Here is a 14,899-nt window from a genome sequence, read left to right as displayed (position 1 = left end):
AAGGACTCTGAAACTTACACGTGAACACAAAAGCGGTCAATCAGCTCATTAAAACAGATTGCTGAGCCCCAACCCTCTGGATTTCTGCCTCAGTAGGTCCAACCAGTTCTCAGGTGATGCCTGGGATGCTGACCTAGGACCACACTTAGACAACCACTGGTCTAAAAAATGACCAGATTGACAGCCTGTTTCAAGTCTGCACCTGGCCCAGTGGCATGAGAATCCCGTAGCATCCAAATAGTCCTCAAAACAGGTACACGGGCAGGCAGAACTGTGCTTTGACCATGGTGATGATGATTTGTAAGCGCAATGCCGATCAAGTCCTATGTCTCAAATGCTTCGGGATTGCAAGGTAGAGGGGGAAAGGGTGGGGTCCATCATGACAGGACTGGGGTTATGGGCTTTCTCCCACCAAGCCCAGCTCAAAGGAGTTCTGCTATATAGAAGCCCCAGCCTCTGGGACTTTTCACCCCTTGATATTTACACTCCAGGAATGGGAGGGTGAAGTCCCTAAGGGTGGGGTTGGGTATACTGCCATCCACAGTCAAGATGCCAGTAATGGGCCATCTGTATTATACACCGGGGGACCTTCAACTTTTTTGCTTGATAATATATTTTTTAAGATTTTATTTTTTTTAAAGTCATCTCTACACCCAACATGGGGCTTGAACTCACAACCCCCCAAGATCAAGAGTCGCATGCTCCACTGACTGAGCCAGCCAGGTGCCCCTGCTTGATAATATATATATTTTAAATTTTATTTATTTATTTTTTATTTTTGAGAGAGAGCGCACAAGTGGGGAAGGGCAGAGGGAGAAGGAAAGAGAGAATCTTAAGCAGGCTCCGGGCCCAGCATGGAGCCCTAAGCAGGGCTAATCTCACAACCCTGAGATCATGACCTGAGTCAAAATCAAGATTTGATTCTCAACCAACTAAGCCACCCACGTGCCCCCCCCCAGCCTGATAATCTTTTTTTTTTTTTTTTAAGATTTTATTCATTTGACACAGAAGGAGACAGCAAGAGAGGGAACACAAGCAGGGGAAGTGGGAGAGGGAGAAGCAGGCTTCTTGCTGAGCAGGGAGGCTGATGTGGGTCTCGATCCCAGGACCCTGGGATCATGACCTGAGCCAAAGGCAGACTCTTAATGACCGAGCCACCCAAGCACCCCTGCCTGATAATATTTTTAATCATAAGTGTACGTAGTTATAAAGGATGTATTGTAAATACTGATATCTTAAAAAAAAAGTGTCCTTAAATGAATGCAATGAAGTTTAAATATCATAGCAATTTGATAACAACGTTACTATTTTAAAAATAAATGACAAACTCTTACCGACAATGTTGAATTTTACCTGAGCCCTGTGCTCCTGGAAAAAAGCAATGGCTAAGAAATTCTCAAATCTTTTTGTGTTCTGGAAATGACGTACTTCAAAGAAACACCCTGTCCCGTTTGACTGAGATAAGACTCATGAATAGACCCTTAGTTTACCTCTAATGAGGCATGGCACAGACACTCCAAATGCCCATCCCTTGACTATCAGCGGCCAGCTGAACTTCTGGACACACTGATCAATCAGAACAGAATGCCTGTTAACCAAACTTTGGCTAAGCTTCTCTTCTTCCCCTAGGTTCCTCAACTACGGCCCACCCTCGGTCAGAGCCAGTTTCCAATTTCTCCTTAATGACCCCTCCAGAGAACAGGTGTCAGGGTAAAACAATCTCCCAACTGCTCTACAACCTACCATCTGGATATTGGACTAGGTCACTCCTGTTCATCCCTCGTCCCCATCCCCATTCTTTCTAGCCTTGTTTACTCCTCCCCATAAAAGAAAACCTTTTCTGCCTAACCTAGGGAACCTTATGGTCAGAGCCCTCCCCCTATGACTATAGCTCTCCCCTCCCCCACCCGCCCCCAGTAACCCTTTGTAATAACGTCTCTCTTTACTAAATCCGGAGTTGTTTTTCTTTTACCTTACATGTCCATTCTTTTTCCTTCTTGAGCTTCTATTTCCATTCAGCTGCTATGGAGTAAATCCCAGCATAATATATTTCATGCCTGGCAGTATTTTCTGGAGCCACCAATCATATCTTTCTGTTACAAAATTATGTACATAAATTTGATCTCGTTCACTCTAAAAAAGTGACCCATAGAGTTCCAGGTGTTTGTTTTTCCCTTTTAAATGAGATATTGTTGCAAGTGTTTTCAGCACAAGTGATCAAATAACAAATACATAGCCTTTCATTACAGGAGAGATCCTTTTTAAACATACAAAGTAAGTTTTCATTAGAAGGCTATTGAACATATGTCTCTTAAGGAGGTAGGTTGAGCCAGTTATTTTTTCAGTAAGTTTGTAGATCCAGGGGTGAATATTAACTTTTCCAAGAACGAGACAGGGTTTGGGCCTTTTGTAAGCCCTGATAAGCATTGTTCACATAAAAAGCAGATAGAAGTGGAAAGAGGTTGTTTATTCTGTCAGTGTCTCTCAGTTCTTTTAATTCCTGATAATTACTTATTCTCAAAAATATATATTTTAAACAAACTATTAGCTGACATCATGATTAAATCCTCCTTGGATCACAGCGAAAGAGAATCAGAAACCATCTGACTTGCCCACTCCTCAGTAATAACCCATATTTAGGAGTGGGTTTCTTGCTCACTCCTCAGTAATAACCCATATTTAGGAGTGGGTTTCTTGCTCACTCCTCAGTAATAACCCATATTTAGGAGTGGGTTTCTTGCTCACTCCTCAGTAATAACCCATATTTAGAACTGCCTTATTGTTTTTCCTCCCTGGAGACTTTTATTTCCCAGGGTAAAGCAGCAGGGACAAGATTCAACACGAGTGTGGGCATGAGACTTTCCTTTGTAAAGCTGGAGACTCCTTATAAAAGGGGAGCTCGTTATAAAAGGGGAGCTCATTATAAAATGGAAGAAGGAGGCTAAACTTCAAGGACTCCAGGCTTGTGCTCAGGCCCAGCTCTGTGGGAGTAGAGGATCTGGATACTGAGTCCCTGAAAACCCTCTTTGCCCCCAGAATTACAGCTCTCACAAAATGTCCGTGTCTGAAGACCTTATGTCCTCTTCCCTACCACTCTCTGTCCTATCGCTGTTTCCTCCTAAGAAGCTCTGGAATCCATACCAAGTTCTTCATCCTCTCCACCACGCTGGCCCCAGGGATCTTATCTTGCCTGAATGTCCACAGTCACCCTCAACCCCTCTTTCTCTAGACCTAATCAATTCCTCCCTGCTGTGCAGTCAGAGGGGGCTTTCCCAGAGGGAGCTCTGGATTAAACTCCTCCTAGCTCCCCAAAGCCACCAGAAGGCTGAGTAGAAGGGCTTCCTCTCTCTAGTGGCCTTGTCTTTTGTCCTGCTTCCCTCAAATCTATATTCCAGTCAGAAGTGGCAGATTCCTGGACACAGGTAGCCCTGGCCTTCTGGGTACCTTTGCAATGCCCTCTGCTTGCAAGAGGGAGCTTCGGTAAGGGTCTTTGGACCTTAGCTGTTTCCTCTTAATTTCTTTTAGTGTCAATTTCCTTAACTGTAAAACAGAAATAATAGTACATATTTCACGGAGTCCTTGTGCGGATTATATATGTAGGTTGCCCGACACACAGTGGTGTTCACATAATAAATGTGAACTGTTTATTATTGTTCTCGTTAGTATTAACGTCGCAGAGAATTATCAGTCACCCAGCCAGACCTCGAGCAACTGGAGATTGAAGGACTGTACTTTTCCTGCGTATCCCAGGGCTGAGCCAACAGTAGGAACTCACCACTTAGGAAGAAAGTATTACAAAGGGATAAATGAAAGACTAGCGCCGAAGGAGCAAACCTGACTTTAAAAATCTTTTTTTAGTGCTCCTCATGTTTATTATTTCACTGAATCCCCTTGACATAGAGGACGTAGAGGCTATTCATTCCCATTCTGCAAACGTGGGTGTGTCCGTAAGCCATTCCGCGTTTAGTGGCACGCAGCTCGTAGGGGGCCACATCCCGACCCAGGGAGAGGGGTGGATTGGGGTTGGGGGACACACAGGGAAACGGGACACGGGAGCCACCCCTCCCTCGGGTTGGTTTAAAATTTCTCGGGGGAATACCCGGCTCCCGGCACAAACCACACCCCTTTAGGAATCCCCGCCCCCTCTGCTGCCCTGCACCTATCCGCCGCGAGCCAGGCTACCTGCCAATCAGAAGATGCGTTAGGCGGGCGCTGCAGTTCGGCGAGCCAATAGGCAGGCAGCCGGAGCGGGGTTTGCCCGGGCATGTGGGAGCTGCGGGCTGCTTGGACACCACGTGCGGGCAGGAGGGCAAGCGCCGCGCTTCAGGTGATCTCGGGGACCCTGCTGGGGTCGGCGGGCTCGGGCGGGCTCGGGCGGGCTGGCGCGGCGTCTCCCCGGCCCCGGAGGCCGCGCCCGGTGTCCGTCTCCGGCCTGCGGTGAGGGACGCCCAGGACCCGGCCAAGCGGCTCTCGGGGCCCGCGGCTGTGCAGGCCCGGTCCCGGGTGCCGCCTGTGCCGCGTCCCAGCCCTGCTCCGGGCTCTGGGGCCTGCGGGGGTGGCGCTGGGAGCTGGGCGCTGGGGCTCGGCCTGGCCCGCTCGGCCCCGCCGCTGCGGCCAGCGAGTGACCACCGCCCGAGTCCCTCCCTGGCTGAGGCCGGGCCTCCCCCGCGGCGCCCCTCGGGAAACGCGGGCTGCCGGGGGAGATGGTGCGGGGCTCCCGGCTCTCCTTGTCTAGGAACTTTGAGGAGCACGGGGGGATCTCAGCGAGCCCGGTTTTCTCAAATTCGGGCGATAATTGGTACCACGGCTCGGGCGTGGGGTCGCGCGCTCTGCAAAATACAGCTTCTCAGATCCCGTTCCCCAAAATGGCAGTTAGGACAGCGTGGGGGGTAGGCCTGAGGATCGGCGTTTTAAACAGACGTTCTAACTGCTTTGGGGGAAGCCCCAAACCTAGTTCCACCCTCGGTTTTAATAAATCCTCGTTTTGTGGTCAGGGGTTGGTGACTTGGTCCAGGCCATCTAGCTTTTAGGACCAGGGCAGCAAGGAGTGGGCCTACAACCGCCTGCCGCCTTCCCCATCAGCCAGCTGGTCCGTAACCCTGCCACCGCTGGAGACTGTGACTTCGTGGCTCCTTTGGGGCCTTTGCTCTGGGGATTATGCTGCTGAGGTCCTTGCCTTAGGCCACAAACCCTGCCCGGAGGCCGGATGGCTGCTGATCCCCAAAGAGATAGTTCCGGCTGGTGGGAGATGTGTCCTTACCGAAACTGTTGTGTTATTTGAGCCACACTTCTCTCCGACCTTGCTGAGCTCCTATCTGGGGCCCAGGATGGGTGAGGCATGTCCTAGATAATTAATTGTTGGTTCTGACAGGTCAACAGGGTCAGGGCCTGGAGTAAGAGCACTTGCTTTCAGCTCTGGAAACACAAGGCCACTTTTTCTCAGGGAACTTCATTTCTGGCTTCTTTGAAACCTTGCCGCCAGGGTCAAGGAAGGGCACTGACCCTGCTCTCAGGCTCAGCTCCTGACCTGCAGGGCCCGGAGCCCTCTCAGAGAAGGGAAAGGGCCCAGTTCTCCCCATTGCTGGCCTGGGGCCAATGGAGCTTCTGTGTTCGTCAGCTCGAATTTGTGACTTGTCGAGGCGAGGATGTTGATGTTAGTTACGTGCACTTTTGAAAGGAGACGGCTTCTTGGGGAGTGGATGAGCCAGCCGGAGGGAGGATGAGTCAGGATGGGTCACCATGCCTCGCCCTGGCATCACCAAGCAGCACTCCTCCCCACGCCTCTTAATCTCTGCCACTGTTCAGATTCTTCTCCAGAACTCCTCCTATAAGGCAGTAGGGATCCTGTTCCCCATCAATCCCCGCATGATGCCCAAACTTTCATCCCCCTTCCAGAAACAGTGGTCCCTCGCTGTTCCCTCCACCCCGTCTCCTCACCCACAACCTCCTTTTCCATTGTTCCACGGGCCTCCTTCCCCTCTCACAGTGGAGGCGCTTTGCCTCCTGGACTTTGTATCTGCCTTTTCTCTGGATGCTCTTCCCTTTCTGTGCTCCTGGCAGACCTTCCTGAAACCCTTCAACATGTCCCTCCACTGCCACGCTGCACTAACCCGGCGTTTCCGTCTGTCCAGTGCTCGGCCTGGTGAGTCTGTCCTTCGTTCACTGCTCCCGTCCCGAGCACACACCGTGGTGAGAGTCTGACAGCCTCCTTGCCAAATGTGGAGTTTCCTGAATTCCCCGTCACCTCCAGCCCTGCGAGCCCCACAGTCTGGCAGGTGGCAAGCCCGGCCTCAGCTCCCTTCACACACTTCCGAGGAGGACCTGCTTGATGCCAGGCCCCGGGCTGGCTGTTGGGGGAGGGGCAGAGACACACGTCTCTATCCCGGCCTTCAGAGCCTTTGAGGTAGACGCTGTTTAACTCTTGTCTTAAAGTGTAGTAAATTCTTCTGCGGTTGTGCTGGCAGGCATGGAGGGGTGAATTTCTTTGTTCCCCGGCTAGATTGCAAATGTCTGGGGTCAGGAAGTCAGTGACTTCCCCGGGTGCTCTGGGCCTCCCTCAGTTGATCAGCAGAGAGTGGTCTGGGGACACCGGCTTACGGGTGTAGGGTGGGACCACCATGGCGTGTGGTGGCCTTCCCAGAGTGGGGACAGAAGGTGAAGTGGTAAAAAGGGAAGAGGGGACAGTTCCTCCAGCCATGACTCACCTCGTGCTTTGCGCCCCCTTGGCATCAGGCTACTTGCGGACCCCTCTTCCTCAGCCCTAGGTTCCTTCTCTTTCAGGCCTTTGCCGCGGCCACCAGTTCATCTCCCTGTCATTTGGAGGGTTACTGTTTCCTCTTCACAGAGATTTAATCTCTTCCAGCAAGGCTCCCAGCATCATCCTCCAGCCTGTTGTTTCCCTAGCACTTCTGACCCAGCCGCGCACACGCCTTGTGCTTTGTTTCTGTCTCTGCGCTGAGGCTAAGCTTCTTGGAGTCTAGGGTCCGCCTTTGTTCCTCTGTGCTCAGCACCTGGCACGGTTGGGACCCCAGGGAGCCCCAGGGCGGCTCTGCAACCCAGTGGGATCAGGGATTGTCCCACAGGGCTTCCTGGAAGGTGTAGACAGGAGAGGAGGTGTGCGAGTGGGAAGACAGGTAAGGGAAAGGCCTGTGGGTTGGGAGGGGCGGGGAGTCGGGGCCGAGGCAGCTTTGGCCTGGGAAGAGCTGGCTGCCAGCCTGAGGAGAGTCTCAGCCTGTCTGGGGGAGGGGGAGCAGGAGGTAATTGAGCACTTACTGGATGTCATGTATGCAAAGCCAGCACACGTGTGTCGTGTCATCTCGTGTTCAGGAAAGGTGGTAGTAGGGCCATTTCGCATGCAGGGAACCAGAAGCTAAGCAGTTCGGGTAACTTCTAAAGAGCCAAGTTAAAACTCTGCTCTGCCGACTTGAAAGCCCTGGTTTTCTGGTCTGTTGAAAATGTGCCTGCTGACTGAGCGAGCGAGTGAAGCTTTCCAAGCAGGCCCCTCGCTCTTGGGCAGCTGCTGGCCTTGTGTGTGCGATTTGCAAACCCCCATGAACTTCAGACATTTCCAGGTGCTCGGGACGGAGGGACCTGCAGGCACTGCCTTTTCTGTTTGTCCTTCCCATGAGCCGAGCCTGACCACACCCCTGCCGCAGTCAGTGGTGACTTAGCAGCGTGCCCGGCTATTGAGAACTGTGTGGATGCTCTTGCGGTGGGTGAAGTAGGAAGTCGCTTAATAAACTCCCTTATTCTGGTAACACGTACCAAAAATACGGCCGTCGTGAGCCTCTTGTGAATTTTTTTCCCTCCAGTTTCTGAGGGTCTGTGCTTTCACAAAGGATTCCTTGTTTTTTAAAAAACTGGAATTGGGTTGCCTGGCTGGCTCAGTCAAGAGGAGCACAGGACTCTTGATCTCGGGGTCATGAGTTTGAGCCCCACGCTGGGTGTAGAGATTACTTAAAATAAATTTTAAAATTTAAAAATGGGATTTTGTGTGTGTGTGTGTGTGTATGTGTGTGTCTGTATATACACACAGACACACACACACTGCTGCTGTAGCCTGGATTTTCCCGCATCTGTGCCTCTCTACAACTTGTTGCTGCTGATGCTCCTGGAGGTCAGCTGTGGCTTGGAGGCTGAGACCGTGGATCCTGGGTGCGAATCAGCTCTCCCGTCTTACTGCGTGGGCAGGTTACTTAACCTCTGTGCTCAGTTTTCTCACCCGTGAGATGAGGATAATCATACTTGTTCGGGTTGTTGGGAATACTTAGCGATTCCGTGTAAAGTACTTAGAACGGTGATTTGCACGTGGGCTTGACTCAGTGCCGTGATGATTCCACAAGGTCCTGGATGGACTCAGTGTGGGAGGTCGAGACAAGCCTAGGGCTCCCAGGCGGCCCGGCGGTGAGCGTGGGGGCAGGGGCGGCACACCTCTCACGGGGCCCCTCTGCCCTGTGTGTTCTCTCTGCAGAGCGCCGCCCTGCTGGCAGAGCAGCCCCTGGGTCACGCTTTCCCCGAGCGGTGAGCTGATTGGGATGGTTCCCCGGGAAGGCCCTGAGTCTGCGCAGTGCCTCTGCCCTTCCCTGGCTAGCCTGCATGCCAAGGATGTGCTTCGGAGAAAGCACAAGAGGAGGAGCCGACAGCACCAGCGATTCATGGCCCGGAAGGCGCTGCTGCAGGAGCAGGGGCTGCTGAGCATGTCCCCAGAGCTGCGATCCACCCCGCTGCCCTCGCCGTCGGGGGCGCTGCCTGGCCCTGAAGCCACCAGCAGCGGGACGCAGCGTCCGAGGAATGAATCCGGAGGTGCCTCATGGAGCAGAAAGCCCACCCCCACGGACTCTGCGGGGCCCTCGCCCAGCAAGTGCGTGGCTATCGACTGCGAGATGGTGGGCACGGGACCCAGAGGGCGGGTGAGCGAGCTGGCCCGCTGCTCTGTGGTGAGTTACCATGGCGACGTCCTCTATGACAAGTACATCCGGCCTGAGATGCCCATCGTGGACTACCGCACCCGCTGGAGTGGCATCACTCGGCAGCACATGCGCAAGGCCATCCCCTTCCAGGTGGCCCAGAAAGAGGTGAGGGCGGAAGTGGGGGCTTGTGTGGGTGGGTGACGGCCAGGGAAGGGCAGCCCTGGGTTTGAGTTGCCACTTAGTCACAGGAAACGAGAGACTTTGGGAAAGTTACTTAAATTCTTTAAACTGTGGCTTCCTTCTCTGTAGGCAAGGGTGCCTAAAATCTGGACCCATCTCCGTGTAAGGATTGCGGTGGTCCAACGTGATAATGTTTACGGAAAGACTGTGCCATGCTTGTAAGGTGTAGAACCACTCACATGTTACATCTTCTTTTCTTTTCTTTCTTTCTTTCTTTCTTTCTTTCTTTCTTTCTTTCTTTCTTTCTTTTCTTAATATTTTAAATATTTGAGGGAGAGCGAGTGAGAGAGCACAAGCAGGGGGCGCGGCAGGCAGAGGGAGAGGGAGAAGCAGACTCCCCACCGAGCAGGGAGCCAATGTGGGGCTCCATCCCAGGACCTGAGCCGACGGCAGACGCTTAACCGACTGAGCCAGCCAGGCAGGCGCCCCTACATTTTCCCTTCTGTTGTAAGAGTACTACGTATCTGTTTAGAATTTGTAAGGCCCACAGTCCTGTCACCTTCAGGCGTTAATGTTTCCTTGTATTTTCTTAGTTTTTTGGTGCTTTGAAAAAGATAAATTAGTGGTTGGAACTGCACTAATGTACCTGGAATCCCCAGTGGTGCTTGACCGTAGGAAGCCCCTAAAGCCTTGTTAACAATCTCAGATCTTTGTCCCCAGATCCTTCCATGGAGATTCTCATCTCGTACCCCTGTGGGCTTGGGGACAGCTCTGATGTGTGTGGTCCTGGAAATCATCACGCTGTGCCAACTTGCACGACGAAAACCTCGGAGCTTATGGGGAATGTGGCATTAGGAACATAACAGTCAAAGCACCTCCTAATAAGAACCCCCGAGATAAAAAGCTAGAAACCAAATGACGGCACTAGCCCCGTTCTGCACGTGCTAGGTGGTTAAGGCGTGCGTCAGTACTTCAGTAAGGGGGCACTTGACCTGAAAACATCCTGGTGTCTGCTTGTGAAGTGGGTGTCAGGAAAGTTGCGGTTTCTATGATGGTGGCGCGGTCGCAGGCATTCCTGGAAATGAGACAGTGGAGGCGTCAGGTGCAGGTGGCGGTGGCCCATCCCACAGGTGAACTGGGAGCTGCCTGGGGGCTGTTGGAGGCGTGTGCGTTTTGTATGTTCCCATGTGCCTCAGGTTAGCTGCGTGCAGCTTTTTCTCTTTCGTTTTTTCTTTCTTTCTTTCTTTCTTTCTTTCTTTCTTTCTTTCTTTCTTTCTTTCTTTCTTTTTTAAATAAGATTTTATGTATTTATTAGAGAGGGAGGGAGGGAGAAAGCACAAGCAGGGGGAGCAGCAGGCTCCCCGCTGAGCAAGGAGCCTGATGTGGGGCTCGATCCCAAGACCCTGGGACCATGACCTGAGCTGAGGGCAGATGCTTAACCAGCTAAGCCACCCAGGTGCCCCTGGATGCTTCGTTCACTTAAATGTTTCTCAAGAGCAAAATCATGCATAGGTGAAGGTGAAATTTTGCATTATTCTCCAATAGTGTCCTAATATAGCAATCATGTTGGAATATGCATGTTCCTAATAAGCATGATAGCAGAACTGCTTCATGTTTCTGGGTTATTCTCGGGATTAGGTAAATTTGGGAAACGCTGGTACAAGTGGTCTCGAGTCCCCCTTTTTCACATGAGATAAGGCCTAAGCATGTCTTTCAGAAAGTTTGGGGATGATTTACAAAGCGCGTTGCTCGGGATTAGCAGCAACAGGAAGGGAGGCCTGCGGCAAAGCCTCCAACTCCTCGGTGCTTCCCTTGGCCTGGTTGGTGGGGCTCCGGGAACAGGACCGTTTCTTGTCTGCTCCGACTCAGCCAGTATGGAGTGTGTTTGATCCCTTCCCGCCCCGTGCTGTGCGGCGTGCGACTGAAGTGTGGTGGCATGTGCCCCCACGGAAGTCTAAATGGCACCTCCTCCATCTGCTGTGAAAGCTGGGTTTCATGATGAGCTGGACACGGCCAACAGAAGCGAGCTGCGGGGGTCCGCGGCGGTGACCAGGAGAGCCAGGCTCAGCGCCGAGGGCTGGAGGGCATTGCAGGCCTGTGGCCCTGGACGCGGCCTCCCTGGGGCCCGAGGAGCATGGAAGGCAGGGCACACGCTATGCACATGGTGAGTGCTGAGCCCGAGAGCCGAGGTTTCCAGGGCGGGAAGTGGAGCCCTGCAGCAGAGGGGCAGAGGGACAGGACACCGAGGAGGGGCCGTGTCTGCTGGGGCTCACAAAGGCTGCTGTTCTGGGCTCATCTCTGGGGCTGGCCCGGTTCTCTGGACGTCAGCCAGTGGGTCTTTGTCCATCAGCCCCTGTGTGCGGAGCTTCCAGGGAGCACCGCTAGTCAAGTCAGACATGGTCCCTGGTGTTCACGCTAAGCTGACATGGACGGTTGGTGTGTAGACCGCGCCAGAGCTAAAGGTGTACTTAGCACATGTGACGAATGCACTCCACCACCACGGCGGGGGAACCACAGGGTCCTCATGCCGCTGGGGCAGTCGTGGGGGAGGCCTCCTGACGTGTCAGCCGAGACGGGCCTCAAGAGGAGTTGGCAGGAGAGCTGGGTGGGGTGGGGGAGGCTGGTGAGGATTTCCAGGCCGAGAGAGGACGGCGAGCAGGACACGGTTGCTTGTACTGATGAACTAGGAGACGTTCTCCGCGCGTGGCTTCCCCGAACGCTCGAAACCAGCCCGTGGAGAGCGCACTCTGGTGGGTTAGAGAGCTGACGCGCGCCCCGGGTCGCAGCAAGTCGCAGGGCCAGGCTTCGGACTTGAGGCAGCGTGGCTGAGTGTGGGGCTCGAGGCTCCCCGCTCCGGGCTGCCACCCTTCGCAGGGCTCCACGCCCCAGCGGTCGGGGCGGCAGCACGTGTCCTGGGCCTCCTTGACGGCGGGGCCTCCCGCGCCTTTGTCTGCCCCCAGATCCTCAAGCTCCTGAAGGGCAAGGTGGTGGTGGGGCACGCGCTCCACAACGACTTCCAGGCCCTCAAGTACGTCCACCCTCGGAGCCAGACCCGGGACACCACTTACGTGCCCAGCCTCCTCCACCAGCCCGGCCTCCACACGCGCGCCCGGGTCTCCCTGAAGGACCTGGCCCTGCAGCTCCTGCGCAAGAAGATCCAGGTGCGCGGGCCGGAGCGGGCGGGGCGAGGACGGCCCGTTGGGGCGGCGGGCTGCGCCTCCGGCTGCTGTCGTTTCCTTCCTTCCCCGTCCGGGGGACCTGGGGAAAGCACGGTGTCCCGCACTTCCTTCGTCCCCAGCGCGTTGTGACAGCCAGCCACAGGCTTGCGGGCTGGGCTCTTCCAGACCTGCGCCCCCCCGCCCCTTTCCCGAGCCCCTCACACCCGTCCCGAGAGGACACACCAGAGCTGGGACCTCGGGCGGTGGGTGACGAGGGCTGTCGTCCGCAGGCCGGCCAGCACGGGCACTCGTCGGTGGAAGACGCCGTCACGGCCATGGAGCTCTACCGGCTGGTGGAGGTGCGGTGGGAGGAACAGGAGGCCCGCAGCCTCCCGCCCCGGCCCGAGGACCGAGAGCCCGACAGCAGCACGGACATGGAGCAGTACATGGAGGACCAGTACTGGCCCGAGGACCTGGCCCAGGGCCCCCGCGGAGGAACGGGGGAGGCCCAGGACCGAAGGGAGTGAGGCAGGAGAGGCTCTCAGGCGGCCTCCGGCTGGAGCGAGTCGGGTGCAGGGGGGCCAGGAGGGCCCTGGGTGTGTCATCCGCGCAGGGCGGGATGCAGCTCGCCTGCTGTCAGCGTCCGGGCAGTTGGGACCATCTGTCCTCTTGGCTCCCTCTCCCAGGGCTGTTGTGGGTACTCACCCCCACTCCTGGGGTTTGCTAATGGCACTTTATAGACACTGTGGAAACGTCAGGTGGGCAGGCTCTGAGGACCCAGCCGGAGGAGGGCGTGTGCTGGCCGACCAGCCCAGCTGTCACTGGCCTTCCCCACCCCCACGCTGTGCTACCTGAGGGGTGACGTCTCCTCCCTGGGGTGTTAGCTCAGTGACTTGGGGTAAAGCTCTCCTCTCTTACTGCCCTCCCCTTCCTCCACGGGCATTGTCAGGTTCAGAACGAATGTGCCCTGAACGTATGGAATTAAGGCCACTCTACGGGACATTCCTGTCCTTTCTCTCTGAACTAGAACTCTGGCTGTCGCCATCGTAGGAACTCAGTGCTCGGCTGCGACGGACTGGCGGAGCCCACAAGCTCGTGGGGAGCTGGCACCAGGAGTCACCAGGCACAGTTCTGAGAGGAGGGAGAGCGGCTAAGCTTCGGGGGGAGACCCTGGCGTATTAATTTTGACCCAGCTCGGGCACTAGGCTCTTAAGCACAAGCCTGAGAAACAAGACAGCAGTTTGACTTCTGGAACCCTGTGCAGAGCTACCGCCAAGGGACCTTCTTTATTAAGAGCAAGGCCCCCAGTGTGTAGGGGGGCAGAGTGCGTGTTCATGGGGTGAGGGCCAGGCAGGGGCAGCCGTGCAGTGTGTCCACACTCGGGCTGGTGTCCCCTCAGTCACTTGGATCCACAGTCATCGTGGTTCTTGGGTTTTCTCCAACTCTCTAGATACTTCTCTGTCAGGATCTCATCTGCCACCCCTCTTTCCGTGTTTCCCAAGGGGCAGTTTGGGAGTATTGAGGTTAACCAAGAGCTCAGGTCCGCACAGACCTTTGCGCCCCATCTTTGCTTCCCACTTAATAGCTGTGAGACCTTGAGCAAGGAGGTGACCTCACTCTTGAGCCCGTTTCCTCCTCTGTAAAATGGGGACGATGCCACAGCCTACCTCACAGGGTTGTCGTGGGGATCAGTGCTGACTGCTCAGCACAGTGTCCAAGGACACAGCATGGAGGTGCTGGGGAGCCGGGTCCTCACTGCTCCCTGCGGCTGGGTGACCTGTGTACGCTCGGTGTCCCTCCTCTGCGTGCAGGAAATGACAGTGGTTTTTATGTCAGTCTGACCCAAGCAGCAGGGCGGGGAACTGAGAGACACTGCTGAAACCACACTACTTCCAAGGTGTCTGTCCCCAGCTCCTTCCCTGTCTGCGGAGCAGGGAGCCGGCGGAGGCATCGACCTCGGCTGGCCTGCTCCAGCGCTTTGTTCTGGACTCCTTCCAAGTCTGTAGCTGGCGCCAGACTCACAGCCCGGCGAGGCCGCAGTTTTGATTCTTTGGGCTCTGGGTTGAAGGAAGATGGAGCTGTTACCAGTGGGGAAATGTACTGGGTTTAAAATCAGCTTTGTTGTAAAACCATTTGTTCGGGAATAAAACTCAATTAGAAAAGGGGGTGAAGGGCCCTTTTCTGAACTGTCAGGCTGGAGTGGGAGGGCAGCTTGGTGGAGGGATCGGGGGTGCTGGGGCACTGAGTCTTGCTGGGCGCTTCGGCCGTTGAGGTGGGAGCTTTCAAGTGATGCTTTGGGATGTGACAACATTCTAGAGCTACAGAATTTACGTGGTTTTGGTTTTTTTAATTTTATAACTGCCTTATTGTAGAGCACAAAGTTTGTTTCTTCTGAAGCTATGTACTCACTTGCCAAGAAAATGTTTAGTTCTAATTGTGATAAAATACACCTAACATGCAAGTTACCAACTTGACCGTTTCTGAGGGTGTAGTTCCGTGGCGTTGAGAATATTTACATTGTCGTATAGCCAGTCTGAGCTTTGCCATCGAGCAAAATGAAAATTGCCCATTAAACACGAACGCCTGACTCCCCCCTCCCTCCAGCCCCGGACCACCACCCTTCCACTTTCTGTTTCTCTGAATCTGACCAGG

The 14,899-nt window shown here is 54.5% G+C and overlaps 1 protein-coding gene across 1 annotated transcript; it reads left to right on the top strand.

Moving 5' to 3' along the window:
- The first annotated feature begins 4,240 nt into the window (after nt 1-4,240).
- On the top strand, nt 4,241-14,712 carry AEN (apoptosis enhancing nuclease). Its single transcript, XM_045813116.2, has 4 exons — nt 4,241-4,327; nt 8,471-9,074; nt 12,050-12,250; nt 12,538-14,712. Exons 2-4 carry the CDS (start codon nt 8,535-8,537, stop codon nt 12,772-12,774), a joined length of 978 nt encoding a protein of 325 aa, XP_045669072.2. The 5' UTR covers nt 4,241-4,327; nt 8,471-8,534; the 3' UTR covers nt 12,775-14,712.
- The last annotated feature ends 187 nt before the right edge of the window (nt 14,713-14,899 follow it).

This window comes from Ursus americanus, chromosome 28 (assembly GCF_024610735.1).
Source record: "Ursus americanus isolate L20-20 chromosome 28, mUrsAme1.1.p, whole genome shotgun sequence".
Taxonomy (NCBI): domain Eukaryota; kingdom Metazoa; phylum Chordata; class Mammalia; order Carnivora; family Ursidae; genus Ursus; species Ursus americanus.
This window is presented reverse-complemented; position numbering and strand designations above follow the sequence as displayed.